The sequence below is a fragment of the Armigeres subalbatus genome, chromosome 3 (genome assembly GCF_024139115.2).
Source record: "Armigeres subalbatus isolate Guangzhou_Male chromosome 3, GZ_Asu_2, whole genome shotgun sequence".
NCBI lineage: Eukaryota > Metazoa > Arthropoda > Insecta > Diptera > Culicidae > Armigeres > Armigeres subalbatus.
In genome coordinates this window covers 363811329-363834686 of record NC_085141.1, presented here as the reverse complement: position 1 = coordinate 363834686, position 23358 = coordinate 363811329, and the positions used below count along the sequence as shown (strand labels likewise).

The window sequence follows — 23358 nt, the reverse complement described above, 5'->3', positions numbered from 1 at the left end:
ATGGTTAAACTGCGCCCAAAACTATCCGTCATCAACAATGTTCGGTACCGACGACCGCCGCGGTACGACCTAGAGCGACTGAAGCAACCTGATGTCGCCACTGCATACGCGCAGCATCTCGAGGCAGCGTTGCCGGAAGAGGGTGAGCTCGATGGGGCCCCTCTTGAGGACTGCTGGAGTACAGTTAAAGCAGCCATCAACGACGCAGCGGAGAACAACGTCGGGTATATGGGTCGAAGTCGACGGAACGATTGGTTCGACGAAGAGTGCAGACAGATTCTGGAGGAGAAGGACGCAGCGCGGGCGGTTGCGCTGCAGCAAGGTACCCGGCAGAACGTGGAACGTTATAGACGGAAGCGGAGACAGCAGACCCGCCTTTTCAGGAGAAGAAACGCCGCCTGGAAGAAGCGGAGTGCGAGGAGATGGAACAGCTGTGCCGTTCTCAAGATACACGCAAGTTCTATCAGAAGCTCAACGCATCCCGCAAAGGCTTCGTGCCGCGAGCCGAAATGTGCCGGGATAAGGATGGGAGCATCTTGACGGACGAACGTGTGGTGATCGAAAGGTGGAAGCAGCACTACGAGGAACATCTGAATGGCGCTGAGAGTACAGGCAGTGAAAGTCAAGGCAGCGGAGGAGATGACTACGTCAGTTCAGCGGACGATGGAAGCCAACCAGCCCCCACCTTGAGGGAAGTTAAGGATGCCATTCAACAGCTAAAGACCAATAAATCAGCTGGTAAGGATGGTATCGGAGCTGAGCTCATCAAGATGGGCCCGGAAAAGCTGGCCACTTGCCTGCACAAACTGATAGTCAGAATCTGGGAAACCGAACAGCTACCGGAGGAGTGGAAGGAAGGGGTTATATGCCCCATCTACAAGAAAGGCGACAAACTGGAGTGTGAGAACTTTCGAGCGATCACCATCCTTAATGCCGCCTACAAAGTGATATCCCAGATCATCTTCCGTCGTCTGTCACCATTAGTGAACGAGTTCGTGGGAAGTTATCAAGCCGGCTTCGTTGACGGCCGCTCGACAACGGACCAGATCTTTACTGTACGGCAAATCCTTCAAAAATGCCGTGAATACCAGGTCCCAACGCACCATCTGTTCGTTGATTTCAAGGCGGCATACGACAGTATAGACCGCGTAGAGCTATGGAAAATTATGGACGAGAACAGCTTCCCTGGGAAGCTTACCAGACTGATCAAAGCAACGGTGGATGGTGTGCAAAACTGTGTGAAGATTTCGGGCGAACACTCCAGTTCGTTCGAATCGCGCCGGGGACTAAGACAAGGTGATGGACTTTCGTGCCTGTTGTTCAACATTGCGCTAGAAGGTGTCATGCGGAGAGCCGGGTGTAACAGCCGGGGTACGATTTTCAACAGATCCAGTCAATTTATTTGCTTCGCGGATGACATGGACATTGTCGGCCGAACATTTGCAAAGGTGGCAGAACTGTACACCCGCCTGAAACGTGAAGCAACAAAAGTTGGACTGGTGGTGAATGCGTCAAAGACAAAGTACATGCTTGTGGGCGGAACCGAGCGCGACAGGGCCCGCCTGGGAAGCAGTGTTACGATAGACGGGGATACCTTCGAGGTGGTCGAGGAATTCGTCTACCTCGGATCCTTGCTAACGGCTGACAACAACGTTAGTCGTGAAATACGAAGGCGCATCATCTGTGGAAGTCGGGCCTACTACGGGCTCCAGAAGAAACTGCGGTCGAAAAAGATTCGCCACCGCACCAAATGTGTCATGTACAAGACGTTAATAAGACCGGTAGTCCTCTACGGACATGAAACATGGACAATGCTCGAGGAGGACTTGCAAGCACTCGGAGTATTCGAGAGACGGGTGCTTAGGACCATCTTTGGCGGTGTGCAAGAATGTGTGCAAGAACGGCGAAGAATGAACCATGAGCTCGCCCAACTCTACGGCGAACCCAGTATCCAGAAGGTGGCTAAAGCCGGAAGGGTACGATGGGCAGGACATGTTGCAAGAATGCCGGACAGCAACCCTGCAAAGATGGTGTTCGCTTCCGATCCGGCAGGTACGAGACGGCGTGGAGCGCAGCGAGCGAGATGGGCAGACCAGGTGCAGAACGACTTGGCGAGCGTGGGGCGTATCCGAGGATGGAGAGATGCGGCCTCGAACCGTGCATTGTGGCGTCAAATTGTTGATTCAGTGTTATCTGTTTAGATGTTAACTAAATAAATGAATGAAATTCAATTAGTGTTCAGGTTCGTTTTTCATATATCTTATAAGTTATGCCTATTTTCATTTACAGCAAAAAAATAGGGGGTACCTCAATGAAGATAAAAGTCCGAAGGGGTACCTCTCAAGAAAAAGGTTGAGAACCGCTGTTCTAGGGGTCCAAAATGAAACATTTACCCTACCGCTTTATGACAAGCAAAATGAATCATGTAAGCGATATTTTAGTTTAGAACTACCAACTCAGAATTTTCATGACTCAAATGCCACAGTGCCGAAATTACATCAAACTAGGATTTTGGGAAAGCACGCACAATTTTGGCTAAATTCTAGCTGTTAAATAGTTATTTTATGATTTTTAATAGCTATGAGAGCATAAAATTCTGAAATCATAGTGTACGTGGAAAATAATACGAGAAATCCATAAATATTGGATAAACAAGCCGTTTCCCAGTTTATCCCGCCTGTCAACCGCTAACCTATTTTTGTTTTTGGCTACTTTGCGAAATAACCAAAAGTAAGCAAGTCGTCTGGTGGCATAAATTCGGTTAGAGAATTGATGCAAAAGTTTAAGATTGCTTTGGTGCAAATTTTGATAGGCTTTCCAACAAGAATGTGAATGTATCTCAAGTTCAAGATCTACTCATTATTTTTCGAATGAGCCGTGAAGATCATAAATCGGACATAAGACTAAAGAAATATGTGTAAAAAACTTTGTCATACTTTTTAAAGGGTGAACCTAAACTTATGGCCGGGAGTGTAGCCTTTCGGTACCCTATTGTACGAGAAAGGTAAAAATAATAAATAACTATTATTAATTTGCTGTTTATTCATTAGGATAGAAACAGAAAAAGTGAACACCTAAGCATCAAACATACTAAGTGTGACAAAAGATCAGATTCATGTTTCTACTAAGTACAAATACATATTATTTATGAGGTCATCTAATCTTCCAAATGGTTGGAAATGTTAACTAAACTCTGTCTGTTAACTGTCATTCGAGATGATTTAGCGTTGTAAGGTCACTAGGCAAACCGGACACATACTGTACCATACGCAGGAAGGTAATGTCTAGCTAGCGCATTGAAATCATTGAACCGTAAACCAACCTAATGTTCCCACACGTGGCACTAAAATGTTTATCAAGCGTCCGTAACATGGCAACGGCAGCCAATGCGAGGACGTCCTTTTTCACCGGTGGCGAGCGTTTGGACACCTGGGCACATCAGTACAGAGTTAATTTAGGGGTGAGAAATGTACCATGGCCACAACTGGAGAGAACATTGATATTTTGCTGGTGTGTACATCATATAGAAACCGCTATTTAACAAAAACTGATGCTTACTGGCAGCAATCAAACAATATAGAAAATCTTCGGTAGATGTGTTCGTATCGCTACTGAAACGTTTATCCTGCTTTCCCTTAACATGCTTTTCCCATCATCATCTAACTAACTACACGATTGCGCGCTTTATCACTATAGCCACCGAACAAAATTAATATAATTTCCTCTCAGTCCCTACGAATGCCGTACCCTAATGGCAAAACATGTAAATTTTGGGTAGCTTAATTTGTTTCGTACTTCATAAAGCACACACAATTATATGTAGGTATATAAATATTCATATCTCGTCAACCGGTGAAATGACTTATGGTTCGAAACGAACTGGAGCAGTGTGCACCCTTGGAGTGTGGATGTTTGACCAGTTTTATTTTTATTTCTTTTTATGAAAATCGCAACGAGCAGAACAGCACTTGCTGAAAGCTTACATCACCACCACTCTAGGCGGTGGTGTTCAACTAAGAGAACTGAAATTTCCACATACTTTTAAATGTGAAAACTATGATTAAACGAATCCGATGTGGAAACAATTGATAATTACATTGTGGAAAAACAGAAAAGTTGAAGACACTGCCAAGGCAAACAAATTGCATTACTTGTAACGTTCTTTTTAATTACGCATCAGCAGCGGAAATAAAGTACGATACAGTAGCTCACTGAGCACCACTGGCCTACAGGATTTTTCGGACCGATTTACAGCAGTGGATATCGTAAATCACAGCGGCAATTTCCGCTCTGCCGTATGGTTATTCAGGTCGCGCATTTATGTTGGCGTCTTCATGTTCCATTAAACATCTTGTCGACGGTTGATTTCGAATAATTTAAAGATAAACTGAAGTTCAATTCATCGTATTTCCATGTAATTTACATACCATGAAGCAAAATCTGACAAATTAAAATAACATCTTTTGTCTTCGTCAAGATCGATTATCTCTTATCTGCTTTGATTTGATAGGGAAATGAAGCGAAACCTAGAAATGAAAACGGAACTCATAGGCACAAACTCTTTTATTCAATTTATGTTTAGCTTTATTTCAGTCGTCCTTAGTTCCCCTTTTTCACGATGGGTGTGTAGCATATTTGTATCAACCAGCAACTGACATTCCATAAACACGTCCTCCCATCATCGATAGCCCCGACCGGCAGACTGAAGTACTATGTAGAGTGGTACCTACCCTGTGCCTGTGTAGCACTTGTACATACGGCTGATGGTGATTCGTCGGTACGCGATAATAAACACTGACCTAGGACATTAATTTTAAACAGCAAACATTCATCGGTGGATGGTGGTGACGCTTGGTTCTTCACCGTACGTAGCTATGCGGAAAGCTCCGGAGAGGTATGGATGAGGCAGGGCAGCGAGTTGTTTATAGTTGTTGCCGCCAATGGCAAATACGTCAGCTTCAGCAGGGCACATATGTTACGGCGAGAGAGTTTTTCCACCCCGAGTTTCCGTACGATATGCCGCAGTTTGGACTTGGCAATCATACAGCTTTTCGCTGGCACAGCATTCTCCGCTGAAGTAGTTGTCGCCGTCTATCGATTATGAGTTGGATGGCATTTGAGCTGAATGATATTGCTCTTGCGCCGACAATGATAAACGTTTTTTCTTTATTGCTTATTTGCGTGTAAAGAGATTTAGTACTGCTAGTCCTACATGAACTGTTTTGCTCGACAATAGACTAGACGCTAATCGAGGACAGAACCATCAGCGATATCAATGATTAATTATTTTAGAGCAAGTAAAATTTTAGTACAGGAAGTAAATGGAAGAATAATAGTCTTTTAGCGATATCAAAATAATAATCAGGTCGATTAAAAAAGTCTATTAATGGTACTTTTTATGCTGATTAAATTTGTATTTCTATCTTAGTTCTTTCTGTCTTTCACGTTCTACCAAAACGATTCTTACTATTATAACTTTCCACACTAACAATTCCAAAAAACTTCCCGTGGCACCTATGAGAGGTCGTAGAGTTTTCTGCATCTTTCTTAAGTAGGTGTCCAACTAACCATCCTTTCCCTTCCTCAGCATTCGCAAGGACGTAGCCAAGACAGATCGCGATCATTGGAGAGTGCATTGCTTCCTTCTATGAGATAGTAATTAGTCCCAAATCAATATCTGTGGTAACGGATGAAATTGATGCTACTCTCATACAATAGTCCAGGCTTGTACCACCTACGAATTTGTGCGAATTGCTTAATGCTAATGCTAATTAAATTTGTAATAAACTTTTCGAGAAGAATGCTATCGCAAGTATAATAGAAGTATGTATCCATTTCTAAGCTTCACAGCAAGATCGTCTTTGGTGTGTCATATACCTATTCCACCAAGAGCGTGCCAAATGCGAGACGAGTGTCGATGCAATACTTTTTCTTCTGTGCGAAATTTCAATCATTTACGATATTTCTAAACTATGTATGATTGATTGGAATATGATTGAAGAGCTATTAGAGAAGCTTCATTCGTCGTTATGTATTTTTATAAGCAGCAAGGGCAACATAGCATGTTCAGCAGCCGCACGAACCCATAGAAGAAATATGTTGGACACTCATTTTGTTTTAAGATTGTGCTAACCAACATAATATCACACACATAAATTACGGCTACAACCGCCTTTATTGCCAATTGGTCGCTTCTAGATATACAGCTTCGTTCACGGTGTAAAAGAAAAGGTTTGATTCCAAAATTCATCCACATCAAATCGTCTAGCAGTAGTGAAGCAAGTGTTATTACCCTTGTTTTATACCTCATAGTTTTATCGTTATTTACAAAACAATTTTTGTACTAAAAATCTCTTTTCATAAAATCCTTAACGGCGGGGGTGACAATGGGTCTGGGGGTGAGAATCGGTCAGCACCTTACCGATAGTCTGGAAGTCGAATAGTAAAATCATTCAGAAAGGTCACTTATAATTCAGTTTTCTTGTCCTCAGATAAATTTATTCTTGAAGCATTCTATGCAATTGAAACAGTGAATCATTCTTACCCCCATTTGACCCATTTTCACCCTCGACGATGGTACTTTTCAATATGAGAATGAAAAAGACTAATTCACAGATATAATAAAAACTGACTATACATCGAAACTTATGTGAAAATTACAGCAAAATCGATTGATCCTCCAGTGAGAACCAGTTTGTCAAACTTGCCCATTTTGTATGAAAATGGCCAATGCACCTATTATATTATTCAGGAGTCTAATTAAGCAACAAGATAGTATTATCAATGTCATAGATTCTACTCATTACTTTTAAGAGCTACAACAGACCTTTTTGGTCCTCAAAACCGTCGTGCAGTTCAACACATGCTATCTACCCGATCAACCAAGTCCTGAACGAAGTTTCCATGCATCGCTTAACATCCCAGCAAGTCTATTGAGCCGAAAGTATTTCACTTTCACAAGTTATTTCAGACCGTTTTGGTTTTCCAAAACGCCCTGTAGTTCAGAACATATGATCTACCCGATCAACCAAGTCCTCAACGTTATACCCGTGCATCGCTTAACATCCCAGCAGGTCTATTGAATTGATAAAATTTCACTCATTACTTTTGCAAGCTACAACAAAACTTATTGGTTCTCATAAACGTCCTGACGTTTAATTCATTGAGCCGATAGGATTTCACTAATTACTTTTACAAGCTTCTACAGACCTTTTTGGTTCTCCAAAACGCATTGGAGTTCAGAACATGCGATCTACTCGATCAACCAAGTCCGGAATGATGTATCCGTGCATCGCTAAGTATCCCAGCAGATCGATCGAGCTGATAAGTTTTCACACATGACTTTCACAAGTTACAATCGGTGTTCAAAGCCTTATTCGCGACTCGTAGAAGTAAGTGAAGCCATATTGAAAAAAAAATCCGCTGTGAATGATGCCATATTAAACATATTTTCGCTCTCATCAACAACTCATAAAAGGTCGACTGTATAACAGACCCTTTTTGGTTCTTCAAAACGTCGTTGAGCTCGTATTCACGGAAATTGGGCTTACATTATGTGAATATACATATGTCAGCCAGTGGATATCCGGCTAGTCCGGATTCTGGAACATCTGCTGAACTTACCATTCTAAATTGCCATTCATCCCAGAAAGATGCAATATTAACATTATCTTTCGTAATGGAATTTAGATTACAAATTTAAAGCCAGCCTCACTTCATGACCCCTGGTAGCCCCCAGTGGAAGTTCTGGAACATCCGGTGAATTGATCACTTCCAATAATTCGTCCCAGAAATCTTGCATTTTTCATTTTTTTTTCTAAACCGATTTTTTGTAGCAATATCAGAGAAAAATCAATGCAAGAACTGCTCATTGACCGCTGGTGACCTCCATTGACCTCCAGTGGGATTTCCGAAACAATTGGTCAATTTTTATAATTCGTAAAAAAGGTTCGTTATATCATCGTGAGAGCAAAATCGATGCAAGGACCACTCATTGCTACATGGTGGCCCTTTTGTGATATTCCGGAAGGTTCGGAACATACCAACAGATGTCAATTTCTTGGAACTTGTCCTGGAAAGCTGCGACTTTTGTTTGATTCTTAAGCAATGTAAGAGAAAAATAAATGCAAAGGTCACTCATTCAGCCTAGAAAGTTGTTAAATGGACCTCGGGAAGTTGCCGAACATCCGAAGAGCTCCGTTCTATAATACTGAGACTACTCATAAGTCGTTGGTTTTATATGCGAATCAACATAGAGATCCTTATTGGCCCTATTACTACTAAATTCGAGAGTGGACCAATTCTTAATTCGTCTTAGAAAGCTGTGACTTTTTTTGAAGCTGCTTATTGAAGCTAGTAAGAGTGAAGTCTTTACAAGGACAGCTCACTGCCCCAGGTTGCCACTAAGTTGTCCTCCAGAACATCTGGTGAAGTTGCCTGTTCTTGAATATCGTTCTGGGATGCTGCGATTTTTTATGAATCGTGTTTTGTAGTAAGGTAAGTGCCCAATTAATTTTATGATCACTGATTTACCACGGGCGGCCGATAAGTGGTTCACCGATTCTTCAGAAACATCTGGAGAAGTGACGTTTTTTTTTTAATTTGTCCCAGAAAGCTGAATTTTTCATTAATCGATCGTCATAGTAATTTGTTAGAGGTAAATTCTTGTATCGATGCGACTTTTGATAAACTGTTTTGTAGATAAGTAAGCGTATAACAATTGAAATTACCACTCATCAATACTAGATGGCCTTTACATGGCTCTCCGGAAGTTCCGGTAATGAAATTTCTATGCATTCAAATTGCATAAACTTTTTGGGGTGTTGCAATACTCAAAGCAGGTGTTGTAATACTTATTTTAGGCATCCATTCTTTGGGCGGGTAATCTTACTATTTTTCTTTAAAAAAGGCTATTTTCAAATGCATGTATTTTGGAATGGGAGGAAAATGGGGATATATTCATCATTAGATTAGACAGAGGTAGGCTGACCAGTAAGGGCCTTCCTTAGCCGTGCGGTAAAACGCGCGGCTACAAAGCAAGACCATGCTGAGGGTGGCTGGATTCGATTCCCGGTTCCGGTCTAGGCAATTTTCGGATTGGAAATTGTCTCGACTTCCCTGGGCATAAAAGTATCATCGTGCTAGCCTCATGATATACGAATGCAAAAATGGTAACCTGGCTTAGAAACCTCGCGGTTAATAACTGTGGAAGTGCTTTGAACACTAAGCTGCGAGGCGGCTCTGTCCCAGTGTGGGGGTGTAATGCCAAGAAGAAGAAGAAGAAGGCTGACCAGATCATTTCAGTCAAAAAACGGGACAAATGCGCTTTCGAAACGGGACATAAAAAATCTGCAGAAATTTCAAAATGTGTTGGCCTAATTTTCATTTTCCGTGTGAGAAATTCAGAATATTTTAGAGTGAATCATTCATCACCATAACCTTCTATTGTATTATGTTATTTATGGAAAATACTAAAATACAAATATTTCACTCTTCAAAGAGACGCGGATAAAAATACGAAGGAACAGAAAATTATGCATCTCTCGAAATTTAATTTTAATCTACCTTGCATTAGCATTAAGGATTTTATTATTGACCAATATGAAAAAGTTTTCCAATTCTGAACAATTGAAAATAACAAACAATAGTCAAAGTACCTTACCCAAGGCCGGTTTTCGGGATTAGAAGGTTAAGAAAAAGTAGTTTGAGAAAAAATGTCAATTAAGACAAATGCGAAGGGAAGAAAAGGGTGGGATTATTGATTTATCGGGCCAAATCCCTTTTTCATGAATATAAGTGGGAAAAATCTGCGGATAAGAACAACAAGGCAAGAACATTAATAAAATGTAATTTTAATTATTTCCATGAATATGTTTGCCGCATCGATCGAAATTGATTTAAATTACCCGCTAAAAATACCTCACACTTCGGGAATCTCGTCCATTGATTTTGTACCGATGTGCTTCCAAAAACAACGGGACTCATGCAATTTCGTCGCGAAAAGCATAAAAATCCTGGCCAGTTTATAGTCTGGTTTACAGCTCAGACTTTCGGAGATTTCCGCCGGATTATAATTAAATCCGGCTGAATTTTTAATTTTTCATAATGGAATCCCATAAATCCCGTCCAAACATGGGAGCGAAATTTGCAGACAAGTTACTGATGTGTAAACTAGCCTTAAAGTACGTGAGGAATTTGAATCTAGCCTTTAATCCGGACAAATTTTCCCTCGGCCTGAAACTGCCTTAAACTCGATTTTGTTCAGTTTATTTATAAATTATTTTTTCATGCCGTCGTTTCTTTACAGTGGATGGTTTCGAAATATTCCGAAAGACTTTGAATGATTCTTAATGTTTCGAAAAGAATCAAATGATTAAAAAATATGTGGTAAAGAAGATTTGAAAAAAATGTGTTACCTACTTCAGCAGATTCAGAAAGAATAATTGAAAATGAACTTAATCTGAAGATTAGAATGTCTGTCCCTGCGCTTCATTTTATTGACATTGAGGCATGACCCGATTTTTAGGAAATACTTGCCTACCAATTTACTAATTCCGTTCAATCCACTGATGGAATTGGGCAAAATTTAATGCCTCCGGAATAAGCAGCAAAAAATCATTGAAATGAAACTGCATGAAAAAATCTCCCGGAGAAGCACCTGTCGTCATTGACTGTTGAAAACCTTAAGAAAAGTCGATCAATGGAAAATACAAAACTGCATATATAACAAGACACTAAAAAAAACTTTCTATGCATTTGATTTCAGATTCCTGCCTAAAATATTGAATTTGTTTGAACAATATTTTGGATTTTTATATCCTTGGAAGAAACAATTAAAAAACGGGACAAATTGGGGATTTTCTAGATTATGACGGGACAGCACAATAAGGTCTATAAAACGGGACTGTCCCGTTTAATACAGACAGACCAGACCTTGCAGACCTTTTGCATTTGAATATTGATTGTCCCTAATTTTTGTCCCAGCTGAACTATATGTCAGTCAACGATACCTCTGTTTTAGACAATTATTTTTCCTCTGCGGAATCCAATCAAATTGTGAGTGGGCAAAACGGACCATTTTGAGCATGTGAAGAATTTTCAATCCCTGCTCAAATGCACTTGAATTTCATTTGAGTCGTAGCATTTTCGGAAAACGGGTTTCACTCGTCCTCTCAAATTCTTATGAAAATAAGTAGGGAAACTTTTTGATCACCTTACATGACTTATTCATTGATTTATTGGCATTTATCGGAGAGTACAAAATCTAAAGCTCAAAGTAGGAAGAGAGTGCAGCAATGAAGAGCAGAATGAGAAGATATCGCAATCGTGCGATCAGTATGAAACGAACAGAAATCGAAATTTATTAGAGGATCAATTGTAAGCATTGTTCATACTGTTCAGTCATTCAGGGGGTCTCCAGTAGCCTTGCGAGCAAATGCGTAGTGTATCCATTGTGCTTGCAGCACAAGATACATACTCATTAGGATGGTTAAATAAATCGATTTTGTTCCACAACGCTTATCTGATTCTGTCTCATGTTCTGCGTGTCCTTCGAAATTTTGATCTGAATTGGATGAAAACTGATTTAGCACATGCCGTTTCAATTTTGCATGGAAATTAGTATGGGTAAATTATTTTTTTCTTTGTGTTGAGAGGAACACACTGAAATTCTTATGACTGAACGAATTCTCTAGCTTAAGGTCACTCCTGACGGAATCCAAGTTTCAAAGTGCTCGCGTTTTCGGGGGCACACCACTCGATACGGAGGCGGCGCACAACTGTCATTTTTGTTGACTTAGCTTTGCTGCGTCGCAGCATGCGTGAAATAGTAAAAATGACAGTTGTGCGTTGCTTCCGTATCAAGTGGTGTGCCCCCGAAAACGCGAGCACTTTTAAACTTGGATTCCGTCAGGAGTGACCTTAAAATGGTCTTGTAGAGATGAATCCCGGGTTTTCAGCGTTTCACTGGTGATATTCTAGAAGCAAGACAATGATGTGACTAGAACTCTGATGCATGGCCAAATAACAGTATCATTACTGTTCTGTTTTCTCAAGAAAGAATTGCTTTCGTATTGACAAGGGGCTCTTAAGAAAACAAAACAACAACTGTGCGAAACCGATACTGCATTGTTTCTCAATAGTTTTGGGGTAATTCGCACTTTTGTTAACTAAGGATTTGGATAACGCTACAATAGATCTAAAAGCTGGTTGCAGTGGCACATCCGAACAGGAGAAAAAAAACTAAATGCCAGAAAACTAATTATGATTTTTACGAAAATAGTTTAATTTTAGAAACTAGAGATCTCAGCTAACTTTTCTCCAAAGTAATTTTTATGTGAAGTGTTGACTTTTGGTCAAACAAAATTCGGTACCAAATGTTTGTAATTTTGTACAAAATTTTGGTTTTGGGCCACCAGCCGCTGGAAATTTAAATACCCAGAATAATCCACCTAGCGGTCATGTTGCCTTTCCCGTGTATTATAATACAAGAAAATACATAAGAGTAACAAGAAAAGTTTATAAGAGAGGTCAAAATTGCGCTTTGGGGAGATAGATTTAGTTATTTCCATCAATTCACCTTTATTTGCGCTCGTTTGAATGCATTGCAGCAGCTTTTGAAAAAAAAAAATCGGTTATGAAATTTTTTTTCCAAGGCGAGACCCTTGTCTTTAAAATAACTGCAGAACGCAATGGCCGATTGGGCCAATTTTCAATAGCGGAAAATAAGGAAGGATTCCGTGTCAACCTGTTGCAAGCAAATCGGATAAGGCTAAGTACAAAAAAGTGTGTCTCACATTTTTTTTTGTACACACACATACAGACATCACCTCAATTCGTCGAGCTGAGTCGATTGGTATATAACACTATGGGTCTCCGAGCTTTCTATCAAAAGTTCGGTTTTGGAGTGATCCTATAGCCTTTACGTATACTTAGTATACGCGAAAGGCAAAAAATGAAGTAAGATGTCATCGAATTGATGAGAAAAGAACGTTCATTTGTTTTAGAAGCCTACAGAGACAAACATTTAAAAAACCCAGATTAATCCACCTAGCGGCGATGGTGCCTTTCTCGTGCATCGTAAAATGTACTGAAAAATCACATAGGAAAGGTCAAAAAAGCACTTTAGGGGGATAGATCGCATATTTTCTATCATTTTGCATGTTTTTGCATTAATTACTATGCATTTCCACCATTCTTAAAAAAAAAAAAAAAATTCGATTTTGAATTTTTTTTTCCAAGGGGGGACCCTTGGGAAAAAACAATGATTTTTCAATAATTCCGAAATGCAATGTCCGATCAGGCCAATTTTCATTAGCAAACAATGGGAACGCATTCCCCGTCGAATGCAACTTGTTGCGAGTAAATCGGGTAATGCTAAGTTCCAAAAAGTGTGTCTACAAAATTTGTACACATACACACATACACACACACACATACATACATACACACAAACAGACATCACCTCAATTCGTCGAGCTGAGTCGATTGGTATATAACACTATGGGTCTCCGAGCCTTCTATCAAAAGTTTGGTTTTGGAGTGAAATTATAGCCTTTACGTATACTTAGTATACGAGAAAGGCAAAAAGGATTTTAATAAGACCGACACAAATAATTAAAAACAATTATATTCCTCCACCTCGGATTTTTTTTCCAAAAACATAATATTTAATAGGGCATACAAAACTTGGTTAATTTTGAGGAGTTTCAAAACAATCCTTAAGAAATCCAAGGAGCTTTTGGATTTTTTTTTCATTTTAATTTTTGTTTTTTATTATCCCCCTGACCTTTTGGAGACCAGCAGAACATAATTTGTAACCCAGTCAACATTTTGGTACCTATAACTTTTTTTTTTTTTTTTTTTTTTTTTTTTTTTTTGCTAATTATCTAATACATGCATTCATCTCTTAGACTAGGTGTTCCGTGTTTTCTTAACACTATCATCCTTATTTGCTATGTTACTTTTTAGTTATTATTAATACATTTCAATTGCCTCTGGCAGTTAGAATTTTTCCTCTGGTTGAATTGAACCATGTAGGAATTACAATGTTTTCAACTTAAACTAAACTTAACCTATTTTATACTAAGGGTACAAGGAGTTAATCGTTGCAATAGAAGATTGCAATGATTTTTGTCTAAAATTGGAAATTATTTTGTTGGACATTTGTTGCAATGTCTCAATATTAGAAATTCTATGAAGTTCATTGGTACTATACCACGGAGGCAACTTCAGAATCATTTTCAGAATTTTATTTTGAATCCTCTGAAGTGCCTTCTTTCTGGTATTGCAGCAACTAGTCCATATTGGCACAGCATACAACATGGCAGGTCTAAAAATTTGTTTGTAAATCAAAAGTTTGTTCTTAAGACAAAGTTTTGATTTTCTGTTTATAAGTGGATATAGACACTTAATATATTTGTTACATTTGGCTTGAAGGCCTTCAATGTGATTTTTAAAGTTAATTTTTGATCTAGCAGAAGTCCTAAATATTTAGCTTCGCTAGACCAATTAATTGGAACACCATTCATAGTGACAATATGTCTGTTAGAGGGTTTCAAATAAGAAGCTCTCGGCTTATGTGGGAAAATTATAAGCTGAGTTTTGGAAGCATTCAGGGAAATTTTCCATTTTGCAAGTAAGTGGAGAAAATATCCAAACTTTTTGCAATCTACTACAAATGACACGAAGGCTTCGCCCTTTGGCTGAAAGGCCCGTGTCATCTGCAAACAAAGATTTTTGACACCCTGGTGGTAAATCAGGTAAGTCAGAAGTAAAAATGTTATACAGTATGGGCCCCAGTATGCTGCCTTGGGGACACCAGCCCTTACAGGTAATCTATCAGATTTAGTATTCTGATAGTTTACCTGCAGTGAGCGATCTGATAAATAATTTTGGATCAGTTTAATGATGTACAGAGGAAAATTAAAATTCATCAATTTTACAATCAAACCTTCATGCCAAACACTGTCAAATGCTTTCTCTATATCAAGAAGAGCAACTCCAGTCGAATATCCTTCAGATTTGTTGAGCCGAATTAAGTTCGTAACTCTTAATAACTGATGGGTGGTTGAATGCCCATGGCGAAAACCAAATTGCTCATCAGCAAAAATAGAATTGTCATTAATATGAACCATCATTCTATTTAAAATAATCTTTTCAAACAGTTTGCTTATTGAAGAAAGCAAACTGATTGGGCGATAACTAGAAGCCTCAGCTGGATTTTGTCCGGCTTCAAAATTGGAACAACTTTGGCGTTTTTCCATTTATCTGGGAAGTATGCCAATTGAAAACATTTGTTAAATAAATTAACCAAAAAGGATAAAGAGCTCTCAGGAAGTTTTTTGATAAGTATGTAGAAAATACCATCATCACCCGGGGCTTTCATATTTTTAAATTTTCTAGTAATAGATCTCACTTCATCCAAATTAGTTCCCAACGATGGGTCAAAACATTCTCTTGATTGAGAATGTCTTCGAAGCTCCGTGTAACCTGATCCTCAATTGGACTAGTGAGACCTAGACTAAAATTATGGGCACTCTCGAACTGCTGAGCAAGTTTTTGAGCCTTTTCGCCATTTGTTATTAAAATTTTATTTCCCTCTTTAAGCGCTGGAATTGGCTTTTGAGGTTTTTAAGAATTTTTGTTAATTTCAAAAGGGTTTCGAACTGGGATCCAACTTCGAGACATTATTCTCAAAGTTGGTATTTCTCAGAATAGCGAAACGTTTTTTAATTTCATTTTGCAAATCTCGCCAAATAACTTTCAACGCGGGATCGCGAGTTCTTTGGTATTGCCTTCTTCTCACATTTTTAAGACGGATCAGTAGCTGAAGATCGTCGTCAATAATAATGGAGTTGAATTTAATTTCACATTTAGGAATTGCAATGCCTCTGGCTTCGACAATTATATTTGTCAAAGATACGAGAGCATTATCAATATCACTTTTGGTATCGAGAGGAATATCAACATCAAAATTCCTATCGATATACGTTTTATATAAATCCCAATCAGCTCTATGATAATTAAAAGTAGAGCTGATTGGATTATAAATGGCTTCTTGTGAGATTTCAAATGTCACAGGAAGGTGATCAGAGTCAAAGTCAGCATGAGTTACCAATTGGCCACACAGCTGACTTGAATCCGTTAAAACCAAATCAATTGTCGAAGGATTTCGAGTGGATGAAAAACAAGTTGGTCCATTGGGATATTGAATAGTATAATATCCCGCAGAACAATCTTCAAATAAAATTTTACCATTGGAATTGCTTTGAGCATTATTCCATGAACGGTGTTTGGCATTGAAGTCACCAATTACGAAGAATTTTGATTTGTTGCGAGTCAGAATTTGAAGATCAGCTTTCAACAAATTCTTTTGCTGCCCATTGCATTGAAAAGGCAAGTAGGCTGCAATGAAGGAAAATTGTCCAAAATTTGTTTCAACAGAAACTCCCAAGGTTTCAAAACTTTGGTTTCAAACGAAGAAAATAATTTATGTTTGATACGTCTATTAATGACAATGGCAACCCCACCACAGGCGCTGTCAAGACGATCATTTCTGTACATAAAATAGTTTGGATTTCTTTTAATGGAGAGTCCTGGTTTTAAATACGTTTCAGTTATAATGGCAATATGCATTATGAACTGAAAGGAAGTTGAATAATTCATCTTCCTTACCCTTTAGAGAGCGGGCATTCCAATTTAGAACTTTCACACAATTATTTGGATCCATTGAAACGGAGTCCGATAACAATTTTTTGTGTGTACTTCATACCAACTTGAACAGCTTCAGGAATGGTATTTGCTTTGAACATTGCATCAATCATGTGATGCAATTGTTCAGTTAAAAAATCAAAATCGGAAGCAGTCATGCTACCTGAATCGGCAACATGTCCGTTAATTTCCGTTGGGACATGGGTATAAACCTTATTTTGAGAAGAGAAATTTTGTCTACCAGCAGCGATGTTTGCATACGTAGGTACATTGGAAAAATTGGAATTTACTGAAGTGCTTGCTACCCGCTGACGAGCGGCAAAATTTGTTTGTGAATTGTGGTGGGTATGAATTGCTCGACCGGTAACCGGTTTCGAAATTTGAGCGTTTGAAAAATTTCTACCCGTCGAATCTGGGATCCGATTGGAATTTCCCGTCATCAATTTTGCACGGGAATTCAAAACTTTTTTGCGTGAAGGGCATTCCCAGAAATTGGATTTATTATTGCCCCCACAATTAGCACATTTAAATTTATCGGAATCTTCTCTCACAGGACATGCGTCCTTGGCGTGAGAGGTTCCACCACAAATCATGCATTTAGCATCCATGTGACAATGTTTGGTTCCATGACCCCACTTTTGGCACTTACGGCACTGAGTGGGGTTTTGGAAATGTTCCCATGTAACACGGACATGGGACATAATACAGGCCTTTTCCAAACTTTTCATATTATTTAGTTCACTTTTGTTAAAATGAACTAAATAAAATTCTTGAAAAATGCCCCTCTGGGAAGTACCAGAATGGGATTTATTTTTCATCTTAATTACTTGGACTGGTGAAAATCCAAGTAATTGAGAAATTTCAATTTTAATCTCATCCAGTGATTTGTCATCACTGGGGAGACCTTTCAAGACGACTTTGAACAATCGCTCAGTTTTGTCGTCGTATGTGAAGAATTTATGGCGCTTCTCAGTTAAATACTGAAGAAGACGTTTGCGATCGTCAAAGGATCCCGGCAAAACGCGGCAGTCACCCTTCCTAGCAATCTGAAATGAAACCTTGATCCCCTGAAGGTTACTCAAGATTTCATTCCGAAAGCCAGAAAACTCGGCAACAGATACCACAATCGGCGGAATCCTTTGCTTTTTCGCATGAATCGAATCACCTGGGCTAGATTCGATTTGCTCAATATCATCATTAATCAAATCGAACTGATTGCTCAGTTCGATAGGAGAAAAATTATTTCCGACATTAGAGTTTGAAGGAATATCTGAATTCTCCAGCTTCCTTCTATTTTTTCCGCGCTTTGGCAGGACGGTCTTGAAACCTTGTTTCTTAGAAGGAAGTGGAGAATTCAAAGACTCCCCCTTCCTCTTGTTTTTATTAATACTCATTGCTGAGCGTGGAGACGTGACCTGCTAAGAGGTTTTTTCCCAGAACGGTGTCCCTGCAGGATTACCACCGCTTGTCGGAATTTTACTTCCGCAAACGGGTCCAACGTAAAACGAAGGCACGGGTCCTTGCAAAGATCGTAACGGGATCAGTGGGTACAAATAGCGCTGAGAAGCACCGTTGAAATTAAAATAGCTTCGGGTAGTATTAAAAACTTCCTTCCGCAAAGAGAGAAAGAACCGCACAGCACGAAAGCACGATGCGGTCTGACTATAACTCTTAATAAAGGTTATTATATAAGAACCAACTTAATCGTATATAATGCACAGATTGGCTATATACGTACCAAAGTGGAGGCGATATAGGTACATACGAGTTTTATTTTACGATTTTTCCCGACATCAAAAGAACATTATTACGATTAAACATTAAAATATAGAGAAAAAAAATCTTATCAGCACCAAAGTCTCGAACATGCGATCTTTAGATTTGCAGGCGGATACTCTACCACTGCACCATACTGCACATCTTGAAGTGAGATGGATTTTTGTTCAACATAAACTACACAATTTATATCTTTACAACTGCTTGAAACGACTACAAGTCATTTGGACTGAAGTGGTTTCGATTGTATTACGATTCACGTAGACATTCATTCGCACTGATATAGGATATTGCGAGGAATATAAGTCATTACGAGTTTTTATTTACACAATTACGATTGATTTTCACTACGGTAAAAATTATCGTATACGATGCATTCAATACAACATTGTTTGACAATAATCTGACAAAGTTTGATATGGAATGCGATTTAGATTTTTGATGAACGCAAATGCGACTTTATTTGCTGTTTGTTATACGATATGTGGTTTACTGGGAACGACCTAACAGAACGAAAAAAAATCTTTCATTTGAATTAGGTGATTCTCTTGGCAGTGCACTTCAATGCACGGGACATTTAGGATTGAGTGGCCCACAGCCGGGAATAGTAGACTCTTTTATTTTGTTCAATAAATTTACATGACACAAACTTTTCACTGAAATTTGATATCACATCACAAAGTACACTTAATATGTCAAAAATTAAACAGAGTGGCTCACAACCACCGGTCCACAACCGGAGCATTGGCCTATCATTTGGAGTGAAATTGTATTATGTTGGTACGAAAATATGAAAAGGTTTTGCACCCATTTGAGAAAGAATAAATAAATCAGACAGAGGTATTTTTGACTTCTTCTCAAATATGAGCAAATCTCTGTTTTTTTTCAGTACACACGTTGCTCATACTACTCGAAAAGCCTCGTTATATTAATTTACAACTCGTAGTGACAGAATTACTTCAAGATGATATTGAATTTGAATAATAAAATGTTTCAATCCAAATTCTATACATCACTATATATTAAATGTTTTCAAATCATTCTTTATCTTTGAAAAGTTTAGGTAGAAAATGTCGCAGTATTTACTCAATTCCATCCCAACTAGAAGCTCTTTTCAGTTTCAGAAAATCAGAATTGATTTAGTTTTTGTATCTTATAAATTTAAAAGCAAACAAACTACCCAGACAACACAAAATCGTATATGATGCAACATAAGATGCTTAAGTGGAGGCGATATACGTACATACTGTATGGAGAATAGGTACTTCTCGCCTCCACTTTAGCATCTTATGTAACATTATATACGATCTTGTGTTGACTGGGTAAAGCAGCAAACGCAATGAATTATACAAATTTGCACGAGGTTCTTAAAAATGCCTAAATTTATATTCTTTTGAAAGCTTTCGGCGAGTATATTAAGGATCCGAGTTAAATTCTTCAGAAAGATGAACCCCTCGTTAGTTATACACCAAATCATTTTAATGGACCCCTCGATTTTTGTCAATTTTTGACTCATCAAAACTGTCATAACTCCAGCATTTCTAAACCGATCATAGAGATCAGCATATCGTTGGAAAGAGGAAGAGTGTATCCTCAATTTGCAATAATAAAAATATAAGTAGTCGTATTGAATTTGGCCGCCATTTTGGATTTCTTTTTGAAAACTATTTTTACGCCAGGCTGAAGAATTTAACTCGGATTCTTCCCGATCAAGAATGCATAACAAAATTATAACAAGGGGAGTTATTTATTTCAGAAAAATAATGTAACAAAATGTGTTATAAAATTGGCTGGTTAGTTGTTAAAATAACAAAAATTATATCAAAATTCCCTCTAGCCGTAACATAATTATATCAGAGGTTGTTACCTTCATTTCAGCATTATAACAACCGTTGATATGATTATGAGGTACAATATAGGTATAGTATACATCACGTATAAAAATGTGGTACGCTACAACGCCGGATTTCCATCCATAATGTAGGCAATTAACTTTGTACTAGCTATTAACATCGAACATTGATTCAAGTTATACTGGAGGTGATTACCTCCGCTTTTTTCCATTATCAAAAAATGTAGGCAATTATTTTGTGTAAATATACATAACTAATGTTGTTATAATTTTGATATGAAATAAAACTGACCGAAGACACATTTTTATCGAATTATCTAATTATAACACACGTTGTTTTAAATAACAACTATTGATAGAATTGAGTTATAATTTTGTTATGTATTCCTGATCGGGTTAATATACTCGCCGAAAGCTTTCATGAAATTTCAATTTCGCGAATGTAACAAACATAAGTAAATTCGTATAGCCCCTTTCTATGTACATGCTACGTTTTCGAGATTTTGTTACGCATCAGAAAATTCCCATAGGATACTAGGTATATGTATTCATCCTGGCTGGGCTGCCTATTTTCACAGCCCACTCCCGTTTCGATAATAAACAAACGCATAGTCTAGACAGCGCGGAAGCATTGTCTAGACCGTGTCCTTAACGAATACCGGTAGCCCACAAACTAAAACAAACCAAAGCAACTTGCCGAAGCGTCAATCACTTAGCTAGCGTGCGATAGACCACCGCATTCTCCGGGAGAAACGTGTCTAATAGAATTGGCCACCGTAGGTTGTCGGATGTGACCTTCGGACGGAAACGCGTTAAATGTTTATCAAGGGAAAGTCAGACTAGACAGTGTGTGAAAATGTTCCACTTGGAAATGATGAATGAGCCAATCGTTAGTTCTCCGTATGGAAGGTGAAAAAGTGCGGCGAAAATGATTAATCAAAAGGATTATTCCCTATTCGGTACGATTTGACTTATAACAGTTACAGATTCCGTTAGAACAGCAAGATGATGATGGGTTCTGAATTCGTTGATGGAAATATATTCACACTTCCACTACTACAGCGTATCGTTCGTTATGATTTGTTTACCCATTAGTTATCAACCTACCATATATTTACACGTGGGCTAATTGATGTGTACATTCGTCATTAGTCTGCAACAACGGTCCCATTGGACAAGCGCAATATGGGAAAGACTAATTACTGAAATGACTTTCTGACTGACTTTCACGTTCACCAGAACAGCTGTTACCTATATGTGTGTCTAGTTCTTGGGAGTGTTCCAATGTAAGTGACAATTTCATAAATTTGTTCTATTTATTACGCCAACTACCGATTGTATCAACGTTTTGCACCAGGCGCGTGTTTGTTATGACCAAGTTGCTTAACTATAGAACATAATACAGTGTGATTGCAGTAATAAATTGATTCTAACCTGACAAATGAAATACCCTTTGATGTTGATACTCTTGTGTGACTGTAACCCCTTGAAATTGGGATAAATTTGTGTGTAAACTTAGCGCGTCGAGAAGGTCGATGCCAGGGTCCAATGCGCCACCTGAAATAGAATAAAAGACATAATTTAGAACAGTGCTACTGAAAAAACTAATAAGTGTTGATGATATCATCAAATATATATCATAATAGCTATGATAGATTTTTTTTGGCGATGTCATCCCAAATTTTTCCCATGGAGATAACAAAAAATCTGGCGTTTCCATTACCCCGATATCAAATATCACTTATGTCCATCCCAAAGTTGTTTCGCGATCCAACAAAGTTCTCCCCTTTCCCAAAACAATCATCCGCCACCTAAAGCCGCAACATGATGGACCTGTCAGCGCACTGCCAAGCGGATCAAGATTTACGGCTTGTGAAAATGGCATTTCCACGCGTGCCACCAAAACAATTCTCGACAGCGAAATGATCGGTTTGGTCTGGTGTGGTTGGACCGCTTCTTGTATCTTCTTCGCCTATACCCACCGCCATTGACAAAAACAACAACGGCGATCGTTAATCTGGTGTGAAAATGAATGGCGTTGCGCGTGGGTAAGTGACTTTTGTGGAACACGGATCATCAATGGGGGGCTGTTGTAGTGATCATTGATCGCTTATATTTCCATCCATAAGTGCCATAAAACGGAGTTCTTCAAATCATTTAAATGAAGCCGTTTCGGACTGAATGGGGTAATTTGAGATCAATCACGTGCCATAGTATAATAAAATGAGTCCAATGGGTCGTTAAAGGCGTGTTTGAGCAATGAATAACGATTCTGATATGCTTTATTTGGTAAAAGCGGAGGTATGATCGAGAGATGATCATAGAATTGAGTTAGATTGTTTTCGTGCCTGCGAAAATGACGTCTTATTTTTTTTCTGTCAACTACAACAATGTCCTTGAAGTTATTAATAGGATTCTTGAAAATTATTGATTGATATACAGTCTTCAGTAGTTGGTGAAGGGCTAAAACCTCAGATAGCTCAAGCGGAAAATATATAGAAGATAGCCAGAATTGTCGTGAATTATGAAACAACAATAATTCACTCTAAGGTTTCTCGATTTTTTATTCTAGCAGTGGACTAATATTCATCGAACATGATCTGGGTTAATTCACATGCGTAGAGAGGACCACATTATTGAACGGATCAGGATTCGAATTTGACACCTCCGGGTTAGTAATGCCGGAGGAGTCTAATTCGAAGCTTGATCCATTCTATGGGATTTTCTCTACGCATGTTAATTAACCCAGATAACTCATGTTCGATGAATATTAGTCCACTGCTAGATCAATTTCAAATCAAGAAACGTTCGAGAGTAAATTAATTTGGTTTTACAATTCACGACATTTCTGACTGTCTACAATTTCGATTCTGATCATTTTTCATACCAAACCTCGTGACATCCCAGACAAACCTATTCCTGCTAGCATCGATGGCCCACAAACAGGCGCCACGAAAGCAACCACGACGAAAAAATGTGACATTGCTATGCGCCACCCGCCATGTCTACTAAACCAGTGT

The 23358-nt window shown here is 38.7% G+C and overlaps 1 protein-coding gene across 4 annotated transcripts in view; it reads right to left on the bottom strand.

The window, feature by feature from the left end:
• LOC134226306 (protein kinase C-binding protein NELL2-like) overlaps positions 1–23358 on the bottom strand; it is a 383009-nt gene that overhangs the window by 91807 nt on the left and 267844 nt on the right. For all 4 annotated transcript variants that reach the window (XM_062706998.1, XM_062706997.1, XM_062706999.1 and 1 more), the window contains exon 2: positions 21773–21895. In XM_062706998.1, the coding sequence (XP_062562982.1) occupies positions 21773–21895 (123 nt within the window). The remainder of the gene's footprint in view (positions 1–21772; positions 21896–23358) is intronic.